This window comes from Diorhabda carinulata, chromosome 6 (genome assembly GCF_026250575.1).
Source record: "Diorhabda carinulata isolate Delta chromosome 6, icDioCari1.1, whole genome shotgun sequence".
NCBI lineage: Eukaryota > Metazoa > Arthropoda > Insecta > Coleoptera > Chrysomelidae > Diorhabda > Diorhabda carinulata.
The window spans coordinates 8,568,805-8,596,044 of NC_079465.1; the positions used below are offsets into that span (position 1 = coordinate 8,568,805).

Here is a 27,240-nt window from a genome sequence, read left to right on the forward strand (position 1 = left end):
CTTTTTTAACATAACAATTTTTGTACTGTCATTTCGCTCATGATTTCTTGCTTGGAGCACGATTTGTTGGTAACACTGCACATACTATGTAAGTTTACAATTGTTTTCTTGGCGGTTAAGTTTTATTTTGTCAAGAGATTTTCACATCATTTGTAACTTATAATTCTATTTCAAATTTATACATCGTTACCATTTACCTTTTTATGCGGTTTTTATAAATATAAATTATTTTATATAAATAATAGTAATCATAGAAAACCTTTATATTGTTATGCACAGTTGTAATTGACAGGAGTATTTGGAGATGTATGCTGTGAATATGTACCTGACTTGTCATTTCTCTAACCTGTCAAATTGCGACATCAACTAGAAGTAAAAAAATACAAATTTTTCTATAGTCATTTTCATCATGTTTCAATAAAAAATTTTATATTTTTATACACATTAACATTGCAATTAAAAATAATGGGAATTTTACAATTAGAAGAACAGGTCGGTTGATTCTAGGTTAGGTTTGGCATTTTTTATTATTAATAATTTTTTAGCCTGCAATAATTCAAGCCATTTTCGCTGGTATTATAGATGAAGTAAAAGAGCTTATAGAATATAAACAAGATGTAAATTGTTTAGGTAATCATTAGAAATATTTTTCTATTGCCTAATTAATTCATATTTAATCGACATATAGAAAATTATATCATTTATCTGATTATTATAAAATATTTTATTAGATGAAGAGAAACGTACTCCGCTACATGCAGCGGCTTACAGAGGAGAGACAGCAATTTGCTCTCTGCTACTTCAGAATGGAGCTAAGGTTAATGCTAAGGACAGTAAGTGGGTTACTCCTTTACATAGAGCTTGTTCAGTAGGAGCAGATGGAGTCGTACAATTACTTCTTAGTTATCAAGCAGATGTTAGTGCTAGAAATAAGTAAGAATAATAATATCTGAATTAGTACTACTACTAATATTAGTTCATCCAGATTAAGTACACTTATATTTTGATATCCTATCTATTTTTTTATACATTTTTCAAACTTTGTTATCAAGTTTTTTGTTTCAAGATTGTGGCAGACACCATTACATATAGCTGCTGCTTGTGATGCTTATAGTTGTGTAGAACAAATTTTACATCATGTCCCAAATCAAAATGTGAGAGATAGATCCGGGAGAAGTGCACTTCATTACGCAGCTTACAATGGACACACTAGCATTTGTGAACTTTTAATATCAAGAAATTGTATGGTTAATGCTTGTGATAAACGAGATTATAGGTTTGTAATAAATTTCCCCAATCATTTATAAATAACACTGCCACAAGTACGGTTTCTGTGGCACCAGGATTTGGCAATGCCATTATATAAATCAACCCAAAATACAATACTTAAAGTTGAAAAAACAATGGTTACATTCAGCAGATGTAGCGTTTAGAGCTACTGCTACCTACCGGTAGTGTTGAATGTTTGCTGGTAAGGCATTTTGGATTTATGTATATTATTAGTTTTTGACAAGTGTATTTTTTACATATTGGTTGTGTTTTTTAGCGTATTCAAAAGAAATTTTTTTATTAAACATTTGTTCGTTTTCATGGAGCTCCAATTCTTTTACCTCATCCTATTGATCAAATTCAATCATTTTCTTCTAATAAGACTACAATTTAACATTTGATCACAGAACATAGTTGATTTAACAATTTTTTGGTCCTGTTCTGTCTTAATTTTTGTTTATTTTTCTCACGTGTCAGCATATATTAAAAACGCTCTGAAACATGGCGTCTGTTTCACGTAGCGTATGCGTTAGCTAACGATTTTGATAGGGTTTTACAACAGTTGTATGATGATTTAGTCCGCTGAATGCGATCCTACCGAAGCTTCGCCTTTGAAAGCATTTGGAGCGCATTTCTTGCTTTATAAGCTGGAAATAACATATTTTCACATTTAACTGTCGATGAAATCAAATTATTGGAAAATATTCTTATTTTATAATCGGTACTAAACAGACCATTTTTCCTAAAAAAGGTTGAACCATTTCTATATTCATAAAATATGTAATATTTATCACGGAGTGATGAATGTCATATATAACTGCCCATTTTGCTTCAGCAGTCTGTTATTTTCAATGTATTATTGTAATTAGAAGGTAAATTTGATAAAATTGAATAAAAAAACCTTTTTTTTTGTTGAATCGTGTTGAATTTGAAGCGATAAAATAAATAATAAAACGAATGAGGTATCTAAAAAATTTATTCTTAATTTTTGTTTTATTTTGACCTAATTAAGCTGAATTCATTGTCAGATAGCGGCGCCACAGAAATCATATTCTCCCTACAAAACCTGTAAATTGATGTAGATAAATAATTGCTTTCACATAATTAACACATTTTAGATTAGGCTTATTTCATGCAATTCCTATTAAAATTTTATCATTTAACCTAAGAAGTTTATCCTGATGTGCAAGAGAGCTTTTTCACATGATAGGTGGGCAAGGAAAGTCAAATATGGACATTTGTCTTTTGAAATTTCCAAAAATTAAGTACATGAAATTACTTAATTTAAAACCATTAAACTCAAAATTTCTAAAGAAATTAGCCATTTTGTAAATTTCTTCCTTGATAGCAATTCATGAATTCTGAATGGAAAAAGAAAAATTTCCAATTCACTATTTGTTTTCTAAGGAGATTTTTCAATATTTGTACATATAGCTCTATTCAAGTAATTGAATATTTATCAGTAAACATAATTTTTGAAATAGAGTTATCAAAATTTGGAATAATTTTCGCAGAATGAACGTGCCAACACTTTGTCATACTCTTTTAATATAATATAAAAACCTCTGAATAGTGAAAATATCTAAGAGAGCAAATGCAAAGTTTAAATACTTATATCAAATCAAACTAGTCGTTTATCTGCATTGATCTTCCATTTTCTTTTGATCATGTAATAAGAAGCAAATTTTTAGACCTTTACATTGTTCTGTCCAAATGGGCCACACTGACACTGCCGAATTATTAATCAAGTATGGAGCTGACGTAAATGCTAAAGACAGAAATCAGTACACACCTTTACATGTTGCTGCTGCTAGTGGTAGTAAAAAATAAAATGTTTATATTCTGTTTTAGTAATATCTGTATCATTTTTAGATGTTGAGAGTGTATGCAGATTACTAATAAATTCAGGAGCTGATGTGAATGCACAAAATGTTTACGGAAATACCCCTCTACACATAGCTTGTTTGAATGGACAATCAAACATAGTTCAGGATTTACTTGATTCTGCAGCAAATAAAAACGCTACAAATTTTCGAGGGCAGACTCCTTTGCATATAGCTGCAGCTAGTACACATGGAATGGATTGTTTATTGGTTCTGTTAATTTATGATGTTGATATTAACTATCAAAGCTTAGATGGAAGGACTGCCTTACATATGACGGCTATTCATGGAAAATTTATGAGGAGTAAATCGCTCATTGATTATGGTAACTTCACTTTTATCACTGTTATGTTCTTAATCATTTGTTTTCCTTCACAGTTGTATTTTTCTCAGTTAGTCAGATATTTTATTTAATTTTCTGTGTATCAGATATCCTTAGCCAATAAGTGTCTAATAATCATTTGAGAGATGCAATTATTTTTGAAAAATTTTGGAAGTGATTACTAGATATCGGGGTGATCAATTTAACATAACCAATTACTCTAACCCGTATAAATACATATAGCGACAATATAATATTTTTGATTGTAGTAGAATATAAATATTTTCACTATTTACATGGAAAAGTTTGAGGAAAAATTCATTAAAATTGACACTTTTATTGACAGTCAACAGTGTTAAAAGTGATTGTTTACATGGAAACGTGTTAAAAATATTTATGAAATCAGATAAAATTATATTAATAATTTTAGGAATAAAAAATTTTTATTATCAATATTTAATAATCATTACTTATAAACATATTAATATTAATCGTACAACTAGAACAATTGCTAACATTAATGTCTTGCGATGTTAGGGAGCTTCTCAACACATTACTAGAATTTCCAGAATCATCATAACTAGTAGAAATTTGGAAGTACAATATTGGATGATAACATTTCAAAATCTGATGAGTTGTTAGAGTTTAGGAGGTTTTTTCCATAGTGGCGTTTCTGTCAGCAATGAAATCATCAACATAGTTATCGGTTACCGTCGTAGACTTCCATCCACCATGCTTTTTAATCTTCGTAATAATTGCTGATTCTGTTAGCAAAGAAGAGGAGGATCTACAAAAACAGTGGCCTGTATATTGCTTTGGTTCTGGCAGTTTGAGAAATTTGGCAACAATAGAGGGCAAACGACAATGTTTGATAACAGAAGGGCGCAGTGCAATATACTTAGAGAAATATTCAACATACTTCCCAATAATACAGAAAGAACGTTTTTATTTATTATTTTTATATCTTCTACTAATAAATCCACAATTCTACAAGCCAACAGACTCCAAATAATCCAAAAATAGTTCCATCCTTAACCATCAAGTATTTCTCATCTGATGCCTCATTTATAAACTTTTCAATTTGTATATATATGAGAATTTTTGATTTTTTGGGACGATATCCATAACTTTTCTTTGTTTCACAACATTGATGAACTCTATATTTTTGAGGGTTCTAGCTGAGAAAACAGGTTCATTTAAGTTTCCTTCTATATATTTCAATTTACACCAGGCCAGGAAATTGGTATATGCAATATCGTACTGGTAAGCTGATTTTTTAGTAGTAGTTCCAAAGTTGCTTTTCTTGCAGACTCTTCGATATCCACAACCAAATTTATATTAATTGTTAAACTATTGACAAACATATTAGACAGTCACAAACCAAAGACAAAAATTAGACAATTTCAATGATAGCATTTTTATTTGTACACAAGCATTTGTTAGTAACTATAGTGTTGGCAATGCTTGCCATTCACAATAACTTTGTGATTATTTAAATATTAAAATGCATTTTGAAGTTTAATGTCATTCCAAATTTGCCTATAAATAAAACATCATTTTTTATACCCACATCATAAATAACTATTAATATATATTTTTTAAATTATTGTAAATAAAAAATAAAAGATATAACTGTAACGTATATACCCATATGGGACAGGAAATTTGGTGACATGAAATTAATTATACTAATGTTTTATAATCACTCTCAAAATGAATGCTGTAGTCCAAATTGTTTGGTAGATCTTTGAAAAATATGTCAATTCACTTCCTCCAAGATGTGTATCTTCTTTATTATTCAGTTTTAGAAAAAGTGTACATGAATTAGTACCCCTATTTTTGAATTTCTGCCGTTTCACTGATGATCACATATTCACGCTCCGTCAAACCCTAGAGAAAACCTACGAGTACAATGTCAATCTTCACCACCTCTTCATTGACTTCCGCCAGGCGAACGACAGTATCCTCAGAGACCAGCTGTATGAGGACCTGGTGAGATTTGGCTTTCCAAAGAAGCTGGTGCGTATGGTTAGAATGACAATGAGGAGCGCCTCTGGCAGAGTGAAGGTATCGGGGTCTCTGGATGCGTTAGGGAGACTCACTAGAAACAACACTGTTCAATTTCTCACTGGAAGGTGCCACAAGGAACATCCGAATCAATACTGGGAACTATTTGCAATAGGCTCACACAGCCCGCACCTCGCCTAAGCGGATGATGTTGACATCATGGTACAAACCATTTTGGCACTTTGGCTTTTCAGGAGCGGTAAAGAAGTTTGAGCGAGCAGCTGAAACAAGAGGACTCAAAATAGGAACCTCATAGAGAGACAACTGAGATCAAGGCAAGAGCTGCTGCGGGGAACAGATGCTTTTGGGCAGTCCAAAGAGCACTCAAGTTTATAGGGCTCTCACGAAGATCAAAGCTCACAATGTGCAAGACAATAATCCATGCCATAGTCACATACGGATGCGAGACATTGACTATGATGACGACAAGTGAACGAATTTTGAATCGCTGGGAATGTATGATCGTACGAAAGATTTTTGGCCCTGTTTGCAAGAACGGTGCATAGAGGATCCAGAGGAATGCTGAGCTGAGACAGAGGTATGGCGAGCTAGATTTAGTGATATTCATCGAGGTGCACGTCAGAGAAGGCTGGGACACATGGAGAGGATGCCTACTAATCGATACCTATACAGAGCCATGTATGGAGTTCCTGGAGGGCGGCGACTAAGAGGAAGACCGCGCCTTCGATGGTTAGAGAACGTTGAGATATACCTGATCCAGCTAGGGGTTCGACATTGGAGGCACTATGCACAGGACAGAAAGGATTGGCAGTCGATTGTTGAGAAGTCCCTGGTTCTCTGTAGTGTCAGTTAAATTTTTTTTTAATTTACTGTTAGCTCTATTTCTACAATATTTGTTTAATCTCTTCCTCATTTTTTAGGTGCTCATATTGATGTTCCAGATAAAAATGGTTGTACACCTCTTCACATTGCAGCTCAGTATGGTCATGATATACTAGCTAATACATTATTAAATTTTGGAGCAAATCCATTGAGCAAAGGGTTAGTATATTGTTTTAAAGATTTCAACAATTCCTTAAATAGCACACAGTGAAACAGTTATTAAAATTTAATTTAAGTTCATGCTGGTAGATTTGAAATTGTGTAAAACTTTTACATTGAAATTAAATATTGTTTTTCATATAAATATTAACATTTCTTTTCAAAATAGAAATATTTACATTGAAATGAAATTTTTTATGCATAGTTGTATTTCTAACAAAATTATCCTCAAGCCACATTTTTAGAATATAATCATTAGTTAAAATGTATTTGTTCAGTATTTTTATAATACTAATAACTGAAGCACTGTTAACATATTCATCTCTTCTCTAGAAATAACTAACTTCTCAAAATCTTAAACTTTGGGTCTACAAAGTTGTTTGATTAAATATTATTTTTTGCAAGGGTTGTTGAGTTAGGCATATTTGTATTTTTGTTTTTTTAGATATGAAGGTAGGACACCCCTTCACATGTGCTGTCTTTCAGGTTATGTAGAATGTGGACGAAAGTTCTTGCAATATGTTGTTAATCTTAATGATAAAGATGATACTGGCAAAACACCAACTCATTGTGCTGCTTATAAAGGGTATCTATTATATATTTTTTCAAATATTTTTTTTCATTGAGTATCGTAAATATTTTTTACTAATTTTTCACTTGAATATTTATTATTTGTGAAACTAATCTAAACTTTTTTATCAATGGACTTTATTCTTACATGACAGAAATAGAAGCAATCATATACACAAATAAAGGTTGTAAAGCCTCACAGAGACATTAAAAAAGTAACCATCTAAACAACGTGTTAAATAAGATATTAACTATATGAGAACTCTGTATGGGGGGCAGTCAAAAATAGAACTCATTTGCTCAACTCCTAAATATCACTGCACTACAAAAGTCCAAATGTATTTAATAAACTACAGCTGATCTTTAAAACTTGGAACAGTGCTTGAAAACATAAGAATTCATATGGATAGATTAAAAAGATAAATTTAGTAATAATTTGTGAAAAGTTGAAACATCCTCAATATTATTTAACTATAAATATATAATAATGTGGAAAATGTCCCAGTGAAAGTTTTTCCTAAATTTGTAATTTATTTCTAATTAGATACAACTGCATACATTTTACTAGTATCGTAGCTATTGTTAGTAAAGTGTCGATGAACGAATGTCTAGACATTGAACCAAGTTGTGTTCATTTTACAAATATTTTATTTCTATGATATTTTTGAAGCAAGCAAAGGTAATTGAAGTAATTGGCCATTTGTGCCCATTGATTGTGACTAGGTGACACTTTCCTCTCACGAACTTAACACTGTAAACGTTGCTGCTACTCTGTTATCACTCATTAGTGGCTTAATAATGTATAGAAGATATAGCACCAGCCTTCGAATTCCAGCTTGAGTTTTAATTTTGCAGCTGGGTTTGATAATATAATAAAATCCATTATATATACACCCTAATAAATTAATTTGCATATTTTTCCACTCTTTTGTATCTTGTACTGTTTCAGTTATGTTCATCTTTGACAATTTCTCAATAATGTATCAACTATTGTATTACCCCCCCCCCCTCCTCTTTTAGTCTCCCATAGACTTTTTAGCATTCCGTTATTGTCCATTCGATGAAGATGACCCTACCTGTTCAGTTGTCTTATTTCCATTACCAAGTTTGCTTCTTGTTCTGGCAAATAAAGAACAATGTATTTAAAAATTGTGAATTTCAGAATTCATATTTCTTACTTGTTTTTATATCTTTGTGTCTATGACTTATGATTTTTTTTGCTTGGTATTTTTTCGTACTGTATAATGAATCTATAATTTTTTTTAGATCATACGAGTGCCTAGATTTACTCGTCAGCAATGGTGCTAATTTTAGACTAACAGATAATCTCCTACGTCTTCCTATACATTATGCAGCATCTCAGGGTCATTACCAGTGTGTATTTACGTTAGTTGGGATTGGTAGTCCAGTAAATGATGTAGATATTGAAGGGTGTACTCCTCTACACTTGGCTGCTGCCTACGATCATGATAGTAAATGTGTCGATTATCTCTTAGATCATAAAGCAGATCGAAACATGAAGGATAATAGAGGTAAGAAAGATTTTAAATTTTATATCTAATTTACAAAATTTTTGATTCACATACTTATATTTACTAATCCATTTCTTGAGGCATTAAATAACTATTTGAGGGTATTTGATGGTAATATATTGGTAGTTGATGATATCTTGACCATCAATACTGCTTCCGTAAAACATAGATTAACCAGGGATCTCCTAGCTTATCTCAACAACGTATGGACTGAAGCTAAAGGCTTTTGACATGCCAACCATCTAAATAAATTAGGATCGTATGGTTTGTCGTCCTCACTTATTGACTGCAAACCCGATCTATAGCTTTGCAGACGATAGCACACTGGTGTCGTTATTCAAATCAATCACCCCAATAAACTCGGCTAAACCCAAATCTGTAGGCAGCCCCGGATCACTACCATTAATACCGATCTTAAAAATAAGCTCCTGTTTTTACGAAGAAGGCTGGCACTACAGTTCAGGTTTGATCTTGTGTGGACATAAATTATCACTATCACTTTAAATTCGCTTGTTGGACTGTGAGGTTTGGAGCAATATGTCCTAGTATAGTCATGCGGCCAGAGTACAGATCAGTTCGACTTGAAGGCGATCGGCGATGCAAACTTAATCAGAAGGTTGGACAGCTAAGAGCTGACCTGACTCTGTTTGGGGCAGTATCTGCAAGATCTATTCGACAGGCAGATGTGGTTCATGAACACCGAGTTCGCCTGCAATCGTTCCAGAACGCCAATTTATTGGAACTCCTTCCTTTGGAGAAGTACAAGCCTGTGGAATCAGCTACCAAGGCACGTCTTTTCCGAACACTACAACCTACAGAAGTCCAAGATCAATATCTCCACACGGCAGGCATCACTTGAACTGCTCGTGTTTAATAGGGCATAACCTCTTGCGTTTGCTTTTAACATAAAAAATGTCATAAAGTTTGAAATTTAATCAAAACACTTTGTTCAACATCTGATGAATGCCTCTACAGTTTTCATTTTTTTGAAATAAACATCATATCATAAGTTATTGAACAAAAAGATAGTGCAGTTAGTGGTTGAAGGAGTTTGAAAATATGAATACTAATACTGAAGTCTAGTGAGCAACTGCATACATTACACAATTATTGGAAAAGATTATCTGCTACAGAATCGGCAATATCCTACGTACACTCTCCAGTAAAATTAAAGCATAATTTCTTATTGGACTAAAATTTTTCATGGAAGAAATTTAGGCTTGTTTTATTGGCTATACTCAATTTGATAGAGCTTATTTAGGATGTAACTGATAGTCGCTTATGAGCTTATCAAATATAGTGAATAATTTTCATGAAAATAAAAATAATTCAATTTTGAATCAATCTTATTAAATATATTACTTTTCTATATATTTCTATATACTATTGTTTTCATCTACTTTGTCTTGGATTTCTCAAAGTCTGGAATGGGATGAATACACTTCTACTTTCAACATTTTTTGATTTGGTATATGCAACTTCACTAATATTCAATTTCAATATAATTTTTTCAATTTTAGGATTCACTCCTTTACATTATGCAATAGCTGGTGGTAACATTAATGGTGTACGACGACTGTTGAAAAATGAACAGACTGCCACAGAGAAGAAAGAAGAGGGTGATGAAATTAAAAAAATGATGGCAAAGTGTTCCGTAGATATAACACCATTACATCTAGCAGTGAGTTTAATTTAAAACTTTGTTAAGGCCTTTGTAAAATACATTTTATTTTTAGGCCAAATTGGGCAATTTGGAAATTTTAAAAATGGTGATGCCTTTTTTTCCTGATGTAAATATTAGAACTAATCAAGGAATAACGCCCTTGCTGTTGGCAGCAAGGGAAGGACATGCACAATGTGTTCATTTTTTACTTCATTTTGGTGCCAAAGTTGCTGTAGCTGATTACATTAATAATATGACTCCTGTTCATTATAGTGCCAAAAATGGACATTCACAATGTTTGAGTTTGTTACTTCACAACAGTGAGGATGAAAATGTTGTTAACATGCTTGATAGGTGAGTCTTTGATTGTATGCCTTAGATCCCATTTTAGAACTCACAGTAAATAAAAACTCATCAATACCAGTGCCAATGAATTTAATTGAATCATAAAAATATGTACTCAAATCTAGGCTTCTTTGTTTTAAGTTTTGTCTATATTAATTCTAAAGTAAGTAATTTTGTGAGGAACAAATTCTAAAATTGACTCAATTACATGAGGAATCTCCTAATTGTTAAGTTTTTTAGGTTCAATTTATTTATCTACTATATTTCTCAACAATGTATCAATTTCATTAGAGTTCCATGAAGCAAATTGCTACTGTTTACTGGTACAGAGTTTGTACTCGGATGATAATTTTTTTCGTTTTACCCTAAACATAAACTTTCAAAATGATATATGAACTTTTGTAACAATTTGCTATTACTGTTTTTATTTCAATTAAACATTTATTTACTATAATCAAAAATCGAATCCTACATATTTATATATAATAGGTATTGATATGAAATTAAATATCTTTATGTTTTATAATCATTCATAAAATAAGATCTAAATATTTTCATAGACATTTAAAAAAAAGATTATAAGCTTTTTTCAATGGCTGTATGCCTTTATTTCTTAATGAATAAAAAATTGAATATGAAGCACTCCCACTATGTCTGGACTATAAGGTATAGAAATTAATGAACATAACTCTTGTCAACTTGTATATGGAGATGGTCATAGTATTTCTAGCGGTGCGGTAAATTTATACCCACTGTCTCTCATTTACACCCTTACACTAGACTACTCACTATTTATAATAATTAATTATTCTATACTTATATAATTTATTTAAATCCACAGGTTACTTTTTCCAAATCGATCCGTTTACTAAACAAACAAACAAATTAATGAAAAGACCTTCTTAGAAATTGGTTCTAAATAAACAATACAAACAAATCACCGCTGTATATATAATAATAGGTATATAATATCGGATAATGACCGCTGCATTCGCCAAACTTTAAACTCCATCATAATCGAACAGGACCGGCTTCACGGTCCATGTAGTGAACGAGTTCGTAACAATATCTTCTTTTCAGGCAACATCGAACAGCTTTGATGCTAGCGGTTTCTGGGAATAACCTCAAATGTGTCCATACATTATTGAAGTTTGGTGCAGATCCAAATATAGTGGATACTGATGATCATTCTTGTCTTTTTAGAGCGGTGAGTTTAGTTTTATATATGTGAAAAAAGTTATTATTTTTGGAAGTTTTAAAACTGTTTATTAATACTTGATGTCCCAATACAATCTTAAATGAAACATTATCTACCTCTCTGTCATTTTTTGGCAGATTTGGATACTTCCTATATAGTATTTGGTATGAAAGCATATAATTTATATTAATTGATATTTGTTTGACTCTCTAAACTGTATAATTTTAATTTAATTTTTTTGTGAGAACCGCAAAATTTTTAAAAACTGTTACAACAGGTAGTTAGTGGGCAAGATGGAGTCGTGGAACTGTTACTGTCCAGTAATGCAACAGTACAAACAACAGATATTAATGGTAAAACTGTATTACATTTGGCAGCAGCATGTGGACATCTTAATTGCATGCAGATGATACTTAATTATATGAGTGAGGAACAAGTAAGAGCTAAGGACAAACAGGAATGTACTGCTCTTCATTGGGCTTGTTACCATGGTAAGTAAAAGTTTGATTTAAATAAAATTACAGGGCTACGTTATAATCACATATAATAAGGTGACCAAATTTTTTTATTTCAAATCCGGGACGGGAACTTGTAGCGGGGGTAATTAAGTTAAATAACTTCAATATGGTTTTTTTAACAAAAATCATACATAACGATTACTATTTAAGTATATAAGAAAAATCAGTATTTTTTCTTGAACCAGAATTACTGAGTACAAAACTTTTTATATTATTTTTGAACTATGGATCTTTTTCACTTTGAAGCATTGTATAATTTTCCATACAATTTTCTTCATAATTAACTTTGGAAAAGTAAAGCATCTATTTCAAGTCGAGTCTTGTCACTTGTCCAAAAGCTATTCATTAAAAATAATATAATATACAGAAAAAGAACTCTGCTAATTTTCGTAAATTTGAAATGGAGTTTTTTAGATTGATGCAGTTAGGGTATTTTCCATTTGGCAATTTTCTCTTCCTTATCGTATAGTTTCATATAAGCATACTCTTTGTATATATCATTTTCAGATATTGAATATTGCTTAATATTGAAAATATTTGAACCTTTTAAAAATTTCGGGACAAAAAACCCGAATCCGAGCAAATATTGCTTCTAGAAAAATCCGGGACTGTCCCGGCCAATCCAGAACGTATGGTCACCTTACATATAAGCATAATTTTTACATTCTCAGATTAATTTATAGAATGTTTTGTAACAACCAAAACTCGATAAAATAAAATAAAATTTATTTTTCCATCAACAGCTTCATTTTATAGTCAATTTTATAAATGCTATGAACTTTTGCTCTAAAATGCAATGATAATCTAGTGAGTGACATTTGCATTTTTTTAATTTTAAAAATGTTCAAATACAGTGCAACATTAATATAACGTACTTAAATTTCTTCCTCGATTTAATAAATTCTTCGTAATTCCTTTGAATTGTCCATAAGAGCCAATGTAAAATTTATCTTTACATTACGAAGATTTTTCGGGAATAACCTCATGGTATGTCGCGACAGGTTTCGACCCGCTTTTGTTCTTTAATGCAAAGTAATGTAAACACTGCTGTTCGTCACTATTGTTGAAGATCCAAGTTGAAAAGGTGTTCCTTATCAGTCAGAGAAAAGCAATACATCTTATGATGACAAAAATCCTAAAACGGAAAAATTAGACATAGTTAATAAGTTCAAGATTTCCGCAAGTATATTGGCTACAATTTTAAAATTTGAAGATAAGTTTTAGAAGAAAGTGGTTCGCCTGTAAACTGCAACAGATTAAAATCATGCGGATTCAAAGATATAGAGGAATGTGTGTTAAAGTGGTTAAAACAGTACCGAGACAAAAAGGTCACAATCGGATGTCCTATCTTTCAGGAAAAGGTTCAGCAGTTTGCAGTAGAATTGGGACATATAAAGTTCCGTGCTAGCAACGGGTGGCTTCAAAATTTCAAAAAATTTGTGTTGAAGTATGTGATGATTGAAAAGTATAAAAAAGTATGTGATGATTGGAAAGACAAAATGGCAGAGCTGACCCCTGCATACGATCCCAAAGACATCTTTAACGCCGATGAAACTGGACTTTCCTATAAACGTTTACCTAACAAAACCTTATCTTTCAAAGGCAATAAATGTAATGGCAGACAAAACAGCAAACTTCACTTAACAGTACTGCTGAGAACAAACTGTACTGGGACCTATAAACTCATGGGAAAATATCAAAAATCGCGACGCCATCATATTACACGTCCAACCATAAGGCTGGGATGACCAGTGATGAATTTTGCAATTGGCTTAAAAGCCTGGATAGAGAGATGAAGAAAGAAAACAAGAAAGTTCTTATGTTCATCGATAATTGTACTGCACACGGAGAAATTCCTGACATTAAAAATTTAAAAATAAAGTAATTACCTTTAAATACCACTTTGAAACTACAACTATTGGACCAAGACATCATCCAAAGCCTCAAAATGCATTATAGGAAGGAAGTTATCAAACAATTTCTTGCTGATGTTGAATTCCAAGCGCCAACTACAATTGACGTTTTATAAGTCATGTGGATGATCGCCAAATCTTGGAATCTAGTCACTGAAAATACCATTGCAAACTGCAAGAGACGGGGATTTAAAGTAATATGAGAAGATGAGGAAGACGACTTACCATTGCAGAACTAACCGATGCTGACATTGTCACATGTGTGTTGCCGGTTACTAACGCAGAAGCGAATGAAGACGAAGAAGAAGGGGGTGAAATTGATGAGCTTAACTACAATAAAATATGCTTATAATACTTTAATATGTATAATAAAATCTGTGTTTTTCCAAAAGGGAGGTTTGAGTGACAATATAGTCAAAAAATTAAGATTAAGTTTCTATGTATAACCGCAATGTTGATTCTTTACCTTTAATTCGTGAGTTTTGTTGCGCGAATCTTACAAAATTACCTACATAATGTATGAACTTACCAAGATATGTACCTACTTTTACGGATTTTACCTCATTTAATTTTCATTATGTATTAATGTAAGAAAAAAAATTGTTATCTATCTAATTGTTTTTAAAAAGAAAATACATACAATAATTTGATAAAAATGTACTAACATTTATTAGTAGTTGTTCGCTATAACAAAATGAGTATTTAATGTTGTGAATGAAAAAATTTGTTTACTTATTTATAACGAATTTTAGACCAACCTAACCTCAACATAATAAACCTCAGTTCAACGAATTACGAGATATAAAGATTATTTATCTCTTGCACTGTATATTCTGTACTTACCTGAAATAGACAGAAGATATAGGTACTTGGAGGCTGATGAAAATTTAAGTTGAAATGCTAACCAATCCATTGTGTAAATAATAATTCATTTGGTTATTAAGATAAAAATTTGCTCATCATTAAAAATATAACAATAAAGAAAAATTTGAGAAAAACTGTATTGCCTGTATCAGTATAATGATTTCAATTGGTTTTGAAACTTTCTGTTTTAGGTAGCCCCTACTCAAAAAAAATCTAAATTTGTTACATCGGATAATCCTATCCATCATAAAGGAAAATATTTATCAATAAAATAATGTGTGAAGTACAGCCATTAAGCTGAAAACACATTTTAGGCCTTTGATCCAAAGGAAGCTCATCTAGTTCAGGTATAAAAAAAGTTGTCCAGTGAATAAAAATATATTTCCATATTCCTCAAAATTTAGGTACCTAGTTAAATTGCATACTAGATATATTTTTAGAAAATCAAGCTAAATCCTGTAACGATGATTTTTACTAATTCAATATAGATTTGTCGCAACGATTCTAGTTATCTGTCTCATTGAATGTGTTAATTTTGTCGGTCTATTCTAAATGATGCTGCTTTCACCAAATAGTTGATTTTATAGTTGTATGAAGCCTACCAATCAATTTAGAACATATACTATTTGGTTACTAGATTACTATTACATTTTTATACTAGCTATGACCATTCATTGGATCACATAAAATTGACTATAAAATGATATTTAAAAAATTAAAGTGAACTAATTTTAAGTATAAGATAGATTTTTTCAATTATCGATTCCTGTTAACAAATTATTTGAAAGCCCCAGTGTGTTACAATTTATTATTCAATCTTTAATATTCTGTCTCTTTATGTACTATTCTTATATACAATGCGGTCATTATATATGGAATAAATTCAATTTTAACTTTATTACATACCATGTGAAGAAAACATGAAACGGTCGATCGAGGAGGTGCTGGAGGGGGATAGTATTTTCATACTGTAAATTATCAATTTAAGAATAAAAATCGACCCGTTTCAGTTTTTCTTCACAAAGTACATAATAACGTTAAAATTGAATTTATTCCATACATATGGACCATATTGAATATACTAATCCCACATAAGATAGTTTCAAATTAATTTTTTCAAGAAAAACTAATTAATTTGTAACTACACTCTTGATACAAGATTTAAATTTTTGTTTTGAAACAAAGGTTCCAAACCAGTTGATTGCAACGGTCTGGCAACGTTTAACAGCGGTGAGCCTCACACGAGGTGACTCGAATGAAACTATTTTGCAATCGTGTTGTACGTGACCATGACTCTGCTGTCTCTGTTGCGTTGCAGGTGTTGTTTAATTTGATTATTACATGTTTATTTTGTTTTCGATACGACTGATCAAGAACTGAACCTCAAATTTGTGAGAGAAGTGGAAAAACGGCTTTTCATCGACATCCGTTAAAAAGCTGTAAACGTTCTGTCTGAGATAGTTCTTCCGCTGCTACGAAAGTCTTTAAGTTCACATTTTGACTTTGGGATGGATGGATAGATACAATATTCTCTATGTACACTGCGTCGTCTGCGATATTGATAATTGATATGAGTCGTATCCGTGTGTGCTCAAAAGTTTTTTTTCATTGCAAAACTGTTGCAAGATCAACTGGTTTGCAACCTTTATTTCAATATAGTTGCATTGCGGGCGGTCGACTTTACTAATATAAATTGTTTTAGGCTATGCAAATTGTGTGGAATATTTATTGGAAAAAAAAATTTTTAAAGAGCTGGAAGAAAATTCTTTCTCGCCTATTCACTGCGCTACGTAAGTAGTACATGCAATAACCTCACAAATGAAATTTTTCTTTAAGCAGAATTTCAACAATTCCTCTCTTTGAATCGTATTTCATCTTTAACTCAGTAAAAACATTTTTTGCAAAATCTGAGGTCAGAAACTAATATTACAATATTTCATATCTTTAAGGTTTATCATTATTTGTCACATAATTATGCAAATTTTATAAATAAATTTAATTACACCTTCTAACAGTCTTTAAATAATATCCAGATTTTTCTTATATATATTTCTAAACTTCTTTTCTAAAACTGTACAAAAACTGTTAATTATGTACGGTTGATGACTTTTATTGTTTGTCCACCTTATAGATCTGGAAAATGAACTTTGTTTAGTTTGGATATTTCTTCTTCAGTTTCACCTGAATACTTTTTTCGACGTCGAATTAGGACTTTTTTCTCCCTGGCAAGTCCTTTCATGACCTTAAGAGTTTTCCTCTTTTTTATCCTATTTCCACTACCTGGTCAATCCATTGTCTTCTTGTTTTTTCTCTTTGCTTTTTCCTTGGTCTATCTTGCTTTCTCTATAACTCTTTATTATGTTGACCATGACCAAAATGAATAGCAACAATATTAAATATTCTCTTTGTTTTATTCCTCTTACCATTGGCAATTTATCTGATCTCCTTCCCGCTCTCTGTACCTGGCACCTTTCTGTTTCTTATGTGCCTTTTATTACTTTCCAATTTTTCTCTTTCCTGGATTCACCTTTACATCAATTTTCTGGTTATATGTATATTGTCGCTGGTTTACCTATCAAGATGAAAATCTTGCTCCTCTTCTAAGATATATTCCACATATTCCCTCAATCTTCTTTCTAAAACTCTGATGTAGACTTTAAATGAGGTTTCTTTAATCTAACATATCAGTCTGTAATTTTCACAACTTATTTGTTTTCCATTTTTGTTTATAGAAATATTTTTTCTTTACATATTTCTGTCCCTAATCTCTCATTTATTTTATGATTTCTTTCTCTTTGGCTATTTTTCTAGTACCTCTGCTTCATTTCTATCTTATATTTTCTGGTAATACTTTCATACTTATCTTTCCTTGTTTCTAGAACATATTTTTGTGGTGATAATTTTTATTGTATCTTTTTTTCTTTTCATTCCATGAATCCCTTTCTTCTTGTGCAAAATGTTTTATTGTCTACTTTTTGGGTTGCATTTTTTTTTTCAAAATCATTAAAATTTACTGTTTTGGTTTTTCAACTGTTTCTATTGCTTCATTCCTTTTCCTGTTACGTTCTCCTTTGTTTTCTTGTGTTTAGTTAGTATGTATATATATTTAATATCCCATTTTCTTCATTTTTCTTTATCATTTAACGAATCCATTCTTTTAATATGTTTATTATAATGTTTAAACAAATACTTTTTCTGTCATCTTAGTTAATTTAACTATTTAAATATTAATCTTTAGAAATAATGACTAAAACTTGAGTTATATTCATTTAAAATATTTAATATCGAGAAATCAACATTTTATTGTTAATCTTCTAAATTGTAACATTCACAATCAGTTTCAGTTTTCAATCTCATTCATATCTAGGGATGATTTGGCAGATGCTTAAATATTTGTACAGTTTTTCAGGGTCAGATAAGTGCCTAGAATTATTAGTCAATTATTTTGGAAAGCAAATAGTTAATTTGTCGGACCGTAGAAAAAGGACGCCATTACATATAGCAGCTTTACATGGTCATGCTGAATGTGCCAAATATTTGATAGAACAAGGTGCTAATATTGAAGTTTCTGATGAGGAGGGTCGAACGCCTTTCATAGCTGCTGCTCAATATGGACAGACTCAAATTGTTGGTATGTATTAGAAATTAGAAAATAATTTCAAAAATATATTAGATTACTAATAATTAGTGAGATTGCTAAACTATTAATATATTTTTCAAGTTTCAAAAAATGGGACTGGATTAATTTCAAGTTGATTCAGGAGGTACCTGATAATCATTATTCAAAGTTGGGATCGCCCGGATTCTGTATTTGTTTGTCTTAGAAATAGTAGTAATTACTTATTACATCACTCAATAAATTGTGTGACATACACACAAATAGCGCCGCCATTGTCAAATCCATATGATATTTATGAAGTACCAACCTTCAAAATACTATGTCTAAAATTTCATGACATTTCGATTAAAACAGACAAAAGTGTTAGCCATTTAAGTGAAGCAACTTTCGTTATTTTCAAAACATGGAATCTAAACAATTTCGTGTGTTAATTTATCATTACTTCTTGATGAAAAAAATATTGTACAAGCTCAGCAATGGCTTCAAAAGTGTTATCTGAACTCTGCTCCATCGAAAAGAACCATTTATTATTGGTTTGCTGAATTTAAATGTGGTTGTAGAGATACTGATGTTGGTGAATGTTCTGGTCGTTTAATTGAGATAGTTACTCCAGAAAACATTAAAAAAGTCCACAAATTAGTTATATTTAATCGTAAATTAAAATTGCCTCAGATAGCTGATTAAAGTGGGTGACGCTTTTACTCACATTCGATCAAAAACAACGTGTTGATGATTCAGACCAGTGTTTGGCCATGTTTACACGTAATAAAACAGATTTTTTGCGTTAATATGTGACAATGGATCAAACCGACTGCACACGGTAAAACACGTCCGATGCATCCAAAGGCACAACACTACATAGAATTGTTGGATTGTTTGAATGCAAAAATCAATGAAAAACGGCCTTATATGTCGAAGAGAAAACCACTGTTTCACCAAGAGAATGCACCGATACAAAAGTCGATGGCAACGATGGTTAAATTGAACGAATTACACTTCGAATTGCTTCCTCATCACAGTATAATTCAACTTAAATGAAGAGGCAATTGCAGAAATTGAAGCCTATTTCGAGGGAAAAGACAAAGCACAGCATCGAGAAGTTAGAGAAGCGTTGGAATGATTTATTGTTTTCGAAGGGGACTACGCTGTTGAATAAAATCGATTTTTGGCAAAATATGTGTTTTTCTTAGTTAGTCATACTACATTTTGAGTGATTTATTGATAATGTTTTTGTTTCAGAACATTTATTAACTTGTAAAATTGACCCTACTACTTGTGATAGACTTGGCAATACCGCGTTGCATTGGGCATGCTTGAAAAAGCATAACCAGACTGCCTTATTAATTTTAGAAGATTGTGAAGGGGATACAGTTGTCAATATAGCAAATAAAGATAAAAAAACGTAAGTTCATTTACTGAAACCTTGTCGGCAAATATTATAAAAAATAATATCTTAGAATTTCTAGAAGCGTTGGTGATATTCATACTGAACGCAAAATATACTGCAAATACATCAATATGCTGTCTGGTCCCAGGTTCATAACTGGTAATGATATAATCAGTGTTGGTGTCATGGTAGTAAATGGTGTGTTCAGTATTACAAAACTGTCATTTCGATTTGAGAATTAATTTGTAAAACATGTTAAAATTTCTCACAAAAAAAGGCTGAATGTGGTAATATTAATTATTAAAAATTGAAGCTAGTTTACTTTTAAACAGTTGATATCAGCAATAATTTCTTAAGCTGATACTGCTTTATGAACACTTTTTCTTCTTTGTTTCTTTTCAGATGTCGGATTAGGACTCATTTAAATTGAAATAGACAATGAGAATGAGTGCCAATCTGTCGCCTGACATGTAATAAGGATAAGACATGAAGAAGAAAAAATGTTCATAAAGCATTACCTTTATCACTATCTTAGTCACTATCGGCCCTAGAAATTAATGTATATTATTCTGGATCCCTTTGTGTATCTAGAAATTTCCTTACTTTGTTGATGCCTTTGGAACTAATACCAAGTAAAGTCGCTCAGTTAAATAAGGTTTCTTTTTGTTTCATTTATTATTGATGTTATTTCATGTTATCATCTGCACCATCCCATAGGAATATAGGTATTGGTGGGTGTAGGTTATTATGTCACCTTTCATTTTGATTTTCAATTATATCAAGGATTTTCAAAAATTATCTCCTTAGATTTTTTTATACAAAAAGACGCTTGTGTAATCATGTTATATATATGACTGTTTTAGATTTACCTTAGCTCAAAGGTATACTTAATTTGCTATAATTAAATGAATTTCTGTGGATAACAATAGAAATTAATGGATATAGTAATTTCCATTCAATTAATAGCGAACATAATGGTTCACGACAAAATGTCACTTTTATTGTGCACATAATCTACTTAGCGAATTATTCTATATTTATATGAGATGGAGGAAGATGGTGACATCTATTATCCTTATTTTCTATAATCACTTACAAAATGCGAAGTCCCTAATCAAAACTATTGCAGACATTTAGAAGAATAGAGTTTTCAATTTACCCTTTTGAAGGGTTATATCTCCTTCATTATTCAGTTCTACAGAAATATGTACAGAATCCTGGCCAAGTGTTTTGATGAATTGACTCAAGTACATATATATTTTTTCTTTTATTGACCCATTCTCGAACACTTTTTTGACATATAAATTGTTCCCTTTACCAAATTATTGAAATCTATTTGTAAACTTTTGTGGTTGTCAAAATGGGGAAATCAGAACTCACCTTTAGAGGAGAAAATTATCAAAATAAATATTCTCTTTATAACAATATCTTGCACGTTTTAAATTTGATTATAACTGTTAATCTTTATGACCATGTAATTTTAACTACAATTATTAAACTTAGAGCATATATAAACCTATTTTTATTACATATTTATACCATTCTGTTTGCAAAATGTTTTTTTTGCATGTAAGATTCAAAATTGTTTTGTTTTAACACTTTTTGTTGTATTTATATTAGAATTATTCAAATTAGATTTGCCGCATTATAATTAATTGTCTCACACTTTCTAACAACTTTTTCAATAGATTTATATTTTCTAATTACAGTATAGTTGTGGAATCCCTTAATATATTTTCTATGTTGTAGCCCACTCCACATTTCTGCAAGAAATGGTTTAGTAGATATAACTCGGGAGCTATTGAAAAAAGGTGCATCTGTCGTAGCTGTAGATAATGAAGGAATGACACCTGCTCTAAGTTGTGCTCCTAATATTAACGTCGCGCGATGTTTGGCGTTAATTTTCCAGACGTTTCCTTCCATTAACACAGGGGAAGGAGGTAAGTTCCATCGCCACCTTGTTATTTCATAAGCAATCACAAAATTTTATTATTAATAAAACTGCTTTGTAGAAGATTGGTTAGTGTATGACTTCTATTCAAATAAGGCTTCATAATGGGTTTACACATATTGGAAAAAATATTACAAAACATCAATCTGTAATTTTTAACTAACTTGATTAAAATCTACTAGTGTACACTTGATATCAAACTACACTTTAACGATAGTGTAAGGGAAAGTGTGAATGAGACTTTGGCTTTGGCTCATGTTTAGTCTCCCTGATTAATAATAAGTATTAAGCATCTATTTCATAAGGAAAATATCAAAAGGATGTTTGAAATTATGATACAAAAGAGTGGAGTAGAAATTGAGTGAAGTGGTTAAGTTTATTATAAATATCTTTCGTTTCTTATTTCTTAGACCCTTATATATATTATTATGTTTCTAAATCGTCTTGATTTCAGGTCTCTTCGGTTATAAAATTAGTTTTTATTTTAATTTTTGAGAGATAGATAAAAATTGTGACGTTTCGACTACTTTTAGTGTTTCTGAAAATATTCTTATAAATTCATCCTATTTACTATCAAAATTTGAACTGGTAGATATTAATCAAGTTAATTGATGATGTTTCATTGATATTGTTGTGTGATATATAATTTCGAAACTAATCCACCTAAACTCCCATGTATAATATTATATCAATATCCTCCCCAAAAATCTCCTAGAATATATCCTAAAATTACGTCAAAACGCCAATTTATTATTTAGTGTCTAATTGTCAAAACAGATTAATCGTGATGTGGTATTGTTATCAACACATACATATACATCCACACCTTATAATTATCACTCAATATCAATCACTTTATTAATTTTCGATATCATCCATTGCCAAATCTCTGGAATTTTATTTTCCCGGCCATTCTTCCTACTATTTACTTTCCGTCTTCTTAAGTTGCTTTTGGGTAGTTGTGGTTAGATATTATAGAGCCAATAAAAGCTCATTAATTTCTTTACATATTTGAAAGATAACAGGTAAAATCCCAGCTAGAGTATTAATTAATTTTTCTGTTTAGATCTTCCGAACCAACCCTGTCCTTACCAAATCTTCTCCCTAACAAAAGAAACTAAGGATGAATATTGTCAGGCTTCCATTCCGGAACAACAATTTAAGTATCCAGTGAAAAAATGTATTCCAAACACACAGAGAAAAAATCCAGTTCACATAATTACTGAAGAAAATTCTGATTGTTTTATAAAAGAAAATGAGGATGTAAGTGACACTCCTGTGGATACTACCCCTGAAAAGTTGGGCACTAATTTACATAAATCACAGAGTTGTATGTCTCTAATAAATTCCAAGGAGCTTAAATTGACTTCATATAAAAGGAAACCATGTAGGGAGTGTTTGAAATTGCAACACAAATGTCAGGAATGTAGCTTAAAATTGAATTTGAAAAGACATCTTATTGGTAAAACTTCTCGTGAAGATTTCCAGAATTTTATCGCAAAATGTTTGACAGAATCGACTCCAGAATATCAGCTTTTATTTAATAGCAGTTTAGAGAGTGTTGGACGAGAGTTAGGTCTAGAAGAACGGATATTCAAGTTTGATAAAAGTAAACCTAGCTATTATCAAAGAATGCTCATAAATAGACATAAATTACATGCAGCAGCCAAGAAAAATAAGACTAATAAATCTGAAATATCCACGAAATCTGAATTTTTCCTTAAAAACGATCCGGTAATAACGCAACTGATACAAAATTATATAAATGCCGTCCGAGATAATTCTGGACATTTTTCAGGACAATCATGTACAGATGAAAAGTCAAATGCATTAAAATCATCAGTATCTCAACCAATCATTCAAGCTAATGAAAAACATACAAAATTGGAAAAAAATAGGAGTGAAACTCATATCGGAATTTCTAAACAGATGGATTTTGATGATACTCACAAAAGCATGGAAAAAATGTTTAGTAGCCTTGAAGCAGAATACAGTTTACTTCAGAGGAAAAAGTCAAAAGCGGAGGCGGCTTGTTGTATTATTTGAATAAAATATTAATAATTTAGCCGTAAAGTATTTCAGTTGAAAATAAAAAAATAGAATATCATTAATCGTAAGATCAATTTGACTATTCTAATGAAACAAACCTAATTAGTATAACCAGAAAATTTTAAAAAATTTCTCTCTCTCTCTCTCTCTGCGAATTAGTGGGGGCCAAGGTGAAAATAATAAATAGAACCCGTGATATTTAATATACAGCAGATTTTCTTAATTATATTTTTGTTGTATTTTTCGTATATTGGTTATTTTGAACAATAAAATAGAAGCAATCTTAATACCACGGTGAATACGAAAATTGAAAAAATATATATATCAAGCATTGTTTATGTAAATTACTGATCGTTTTTTCCCCCAAATTTGACCCTCTTCACCCTTGTCTGCCACCTCCTAACCTAACCACTGACGTGTCAGCCCTTTGGTGTCTTTTTTAGTTACTACTATACTACTATATCTTGAAAAATTTGCGTTTATTTTCCACAAAAAATTTACCATTTTCACCCCTCGAATTACCCCTTGTATCCACTAGGGTGTCAGCCTGCTTGGGAATGTAACTAACGACACCAAATGAATGTTTTGCGATGGAAAAATTCCATATTACCGATAATTGTGAATTTTCGGCTCTAGTTCTCCCACTATAATACTGTAACCTTCCTGAACCAAAGCAGTAGCTCTCGCTACATTGGTTACAGAAGGATCTATAATATATTTCAAATCATTATTTGAAAAGAAATATATTTATACATTTTATATCATACCCTGATTCTGATAGTAATTTCATAGTCCTCTATGTGAACTAGTCAAACTCTTAAAATTGTTATTATCACAATAAGAATAAAAGTGAGAATATGATGTTTTTCTTAAACCCTTACAAATTTGAGAAATTTCTATCACCGATTACTGAAAATGAATAATTGTTTAAAAACACTTTTCATATTTAAAAATCCAACGTTTTTACTCTGAAACATCTATATCCCTCTCCACCTTACTACCAAACTAATTTTTAAAATTCCCTTTTAACTTCGTTTTTGATTTAAGTTTGTGAAATCTCGTGCATAGAGTAATGCACATGAATAAGTTTCCTTCTAAAAATCTATTTCTTCAATTTGTTATTTCTTAGAGTTTTTGATATGTTTATGTTTCTAAATTTATTTGCTGACTAACTGTTGATATTTATTGCAGATACTGGGACTCTGGAACTATCAGGCACCGATGCTAGTTTACCTTTAAAATTGTCTATGTTAAACATATCTAAATTAAATTCAAAACCCGAATCTAACCATTCTAGTGAAAATGAATTTTATTAAATTTGTATAATTTTAGAAACAATTAAGATAATTTCGTTAAAATTGAACTATATCACAGCAGAAAGTTGAATGTGTACCTGTAAAATGGTATTGATTCAAAAGTCCAAAACATTAATGCACCATTTTTAAAATTTATTTATATTTAACAAAGTAAATAAAAACTCTAGCTTCATTATAGTTATTCTACCATTTGCTACTGCATTTATTATAAATTGTCAAAATGAATCCAGGCTTTTATAAATATTCTCGAAAGAAAGTTTTTCACCTTTCCCGCGCATAACGCCTGGGATTGTCAATACAAGTTGTTATTCATTTTTAATCTCATTAATTCCAGATTTAATCTAATCTTTCCTGTACTTCTTCAAGGTTATTGAATTGGATTGCTTTCGGTCTCAATCGCCTGTTAAAAATATCTCATTTTTTAACGGATTAAGGATTGTCATTTCGTGGTACTAATTTCAACCTTTTTCAGATAATTTCTGATAAACTGTGCAACAAACGGTCGGACATTATCTTGCATTAACACTTTCGCCGCGACTTTTAGGGAGTTTACCCAGGAGTGGCGATGTTTTTTGAAGATAAAATCGTTCTTTCAAATGTCAAAATGATATTGGTATATTCAAAAAGTGTATATACAGGGTGTTTTTACTTTTTTTATCCATAACGCTCATAGGAGCCATGCGCACCTGGCGACGAACTTCTTGCAGAGTGCTGACTGGCTCCGATAGGAGTCACAACAAATTCTCAGTCATTTAGGGTAAGAGATTATAAAAACAATGAGAAAACTCAAATATCTCCATTTATAGCATAACCAAATGTAAAAAATGAAAAAATAACAAAAGTTGGAAAATAATTGTTCACCAATAACCAACATATTTCAATAAAAAACACCAAAAATTATAAAAGAAATTGCACTTATAGATAATTTCAAAATAATAAACAAATAATTATTTTTTGGAACATAAACTTATTTATTTTTGGTATATTCCCTTCTACAGGTGAACTTTGGTGAGAAACATTCACCAACGCAAAATCCAGGTTGATCCAGACATTTTGCACAGTGGTAAATCGTTTGTTTATGTAACTTATTTTTGGAACATTCTCTGCAACGCTTCCAATTTACCCGTCCATCATTTCTAATTGAAGGGATTTTTATTAGGACATGTCTCTTCTGACTGGTGTTTGTGATTCTATGTGTATAAGACTGCTCAAAACAGCCAATCGTATAGAGACATTTTTTGAACAATAAATAAGAATTCAACATCAGCTGAATAAAATGGATTGCTAATTTTTTGTACCAGCTTAGCGTTTTCCGTTCACTGGGATAGTAAGAATTCAGTTGATCTTGCCAATTAACACCGCCCATGTATTTATTGTAATGGAAAATGGGCTCGGGTTTTTTTCTATCACGTTTTCTGTTATGAATATACTCTATCAGATCGTTTCCATATTCATTACTGATATACAAAACATCTCTTTTATCCTTCCATTTTTCGATCATAATATGACTTGCATACTGAGCAACCGTCTCTCCTTCCATAATTTTTTTGTTATAACTGTCTTTGGATTGTTTTTCTGTTTAACATTGAAGGTACCAGTACAATATGTGCTACGTTTTGTTAGCTGATTAGCCAAATCAAATGAATTATAAAAGTTGTCCATGTAAACGGAATGTCCGTTGCGCAAATAGCCCTCCAGTAATTTTAAGACAACCCTCGTTGTATGTCCTTTTCCTCTACTCTCGTCTATTGCCCCGGAATAGACTAAAGATT

At 31.2% G+C, this 27,240-nt stretch overlaps 1 protein-coding gene across 4 annotated transcripts; it reads left to right on the forward strand.

The window, feature by feature from the left end:
• The first annotated feature begins 77 nt into the window (after positions 1 to 77).
• On the forward strand, positions 78 to 26,309 carry LOC130895621 (serine/threonine-protein phosphatase 6 regulatory ankyrin repeat subunit A-like). 4 transcript variants are annotated; one of them, XM_057803029.1, is made up of 19 exons: positions 119 to 492; positions 546 to 630; positions 732 to 933; positions 1,067 to 1,276; positions 2,961 to 3,085; positions 3,142 to 3,477; positions 6,423 to 6,543; positions 6,989 to 7,129; positions 8,380 to 8,645; positions 10,166 to 10,326; positions 10,382 to 10,662; positions 11,734 to 11,860; positions 12,129 to 12,342; positions 16,849 to 16,936; positions 18,548 to 18,777; positions 20,005 to 20,167; positions 21,902 to 22,092; positions 23,170 to 23,837; positions 23,902 to 23,987. In XM_057803029.1, the coding sequence occupies exons 1-19, from the start codon at positions 466 to 468 to the stop codon at positions 23,935 to 23,937; spliced, it is 3,672 nt and encodes a 1,223-aa protein (XP_057659012.1). In that variant the 5' UTR covers positions 119 to 465; the 3' UTR covers positions 23,938 to 23,987. The 4 variants fall into 4 exon arrangements, with proteins under 4 accessions (XP_057659013.1, XP_057659010.1, XP_057659011.1 ...); XM_057803030.1 differs by lacking the exons at positions 23,170 to 23,837; positions 23,902 to 23,987 and adding an exon at positions 25,344 to 26,309 and having other exon boundaries at positions 78 to 492; XM_057803027.1 differs by having other exon boundaries at positions 78 to 492; positions 23,170 to 24,210.
• The last annotated feature ends 931 nt before the right edge of the window (positions 26,310 to 27,240 follow it).

Coding starts and splice junctions, on each gene's coding strand:
- LOC130895621 (XM_057803027.1), top strand. CDS start 466: ATGGGAATTTTACAATTAGAAGAACAG. Junction 3,086..3,141: donor ACATGTTGCTGCTGCTAGTG/GTAGTAAAAAAT, acceptor TATCATTTTTAG/ATGTTGAGAGTGTATGCAGA. Junction 10,663..11,733: donor GTTGTTAACATGCTTGATAG/GTGAGTCTTTGA, acceptor TCTTCTTTTCAG/GCAACATCGAACAGCTTTGA.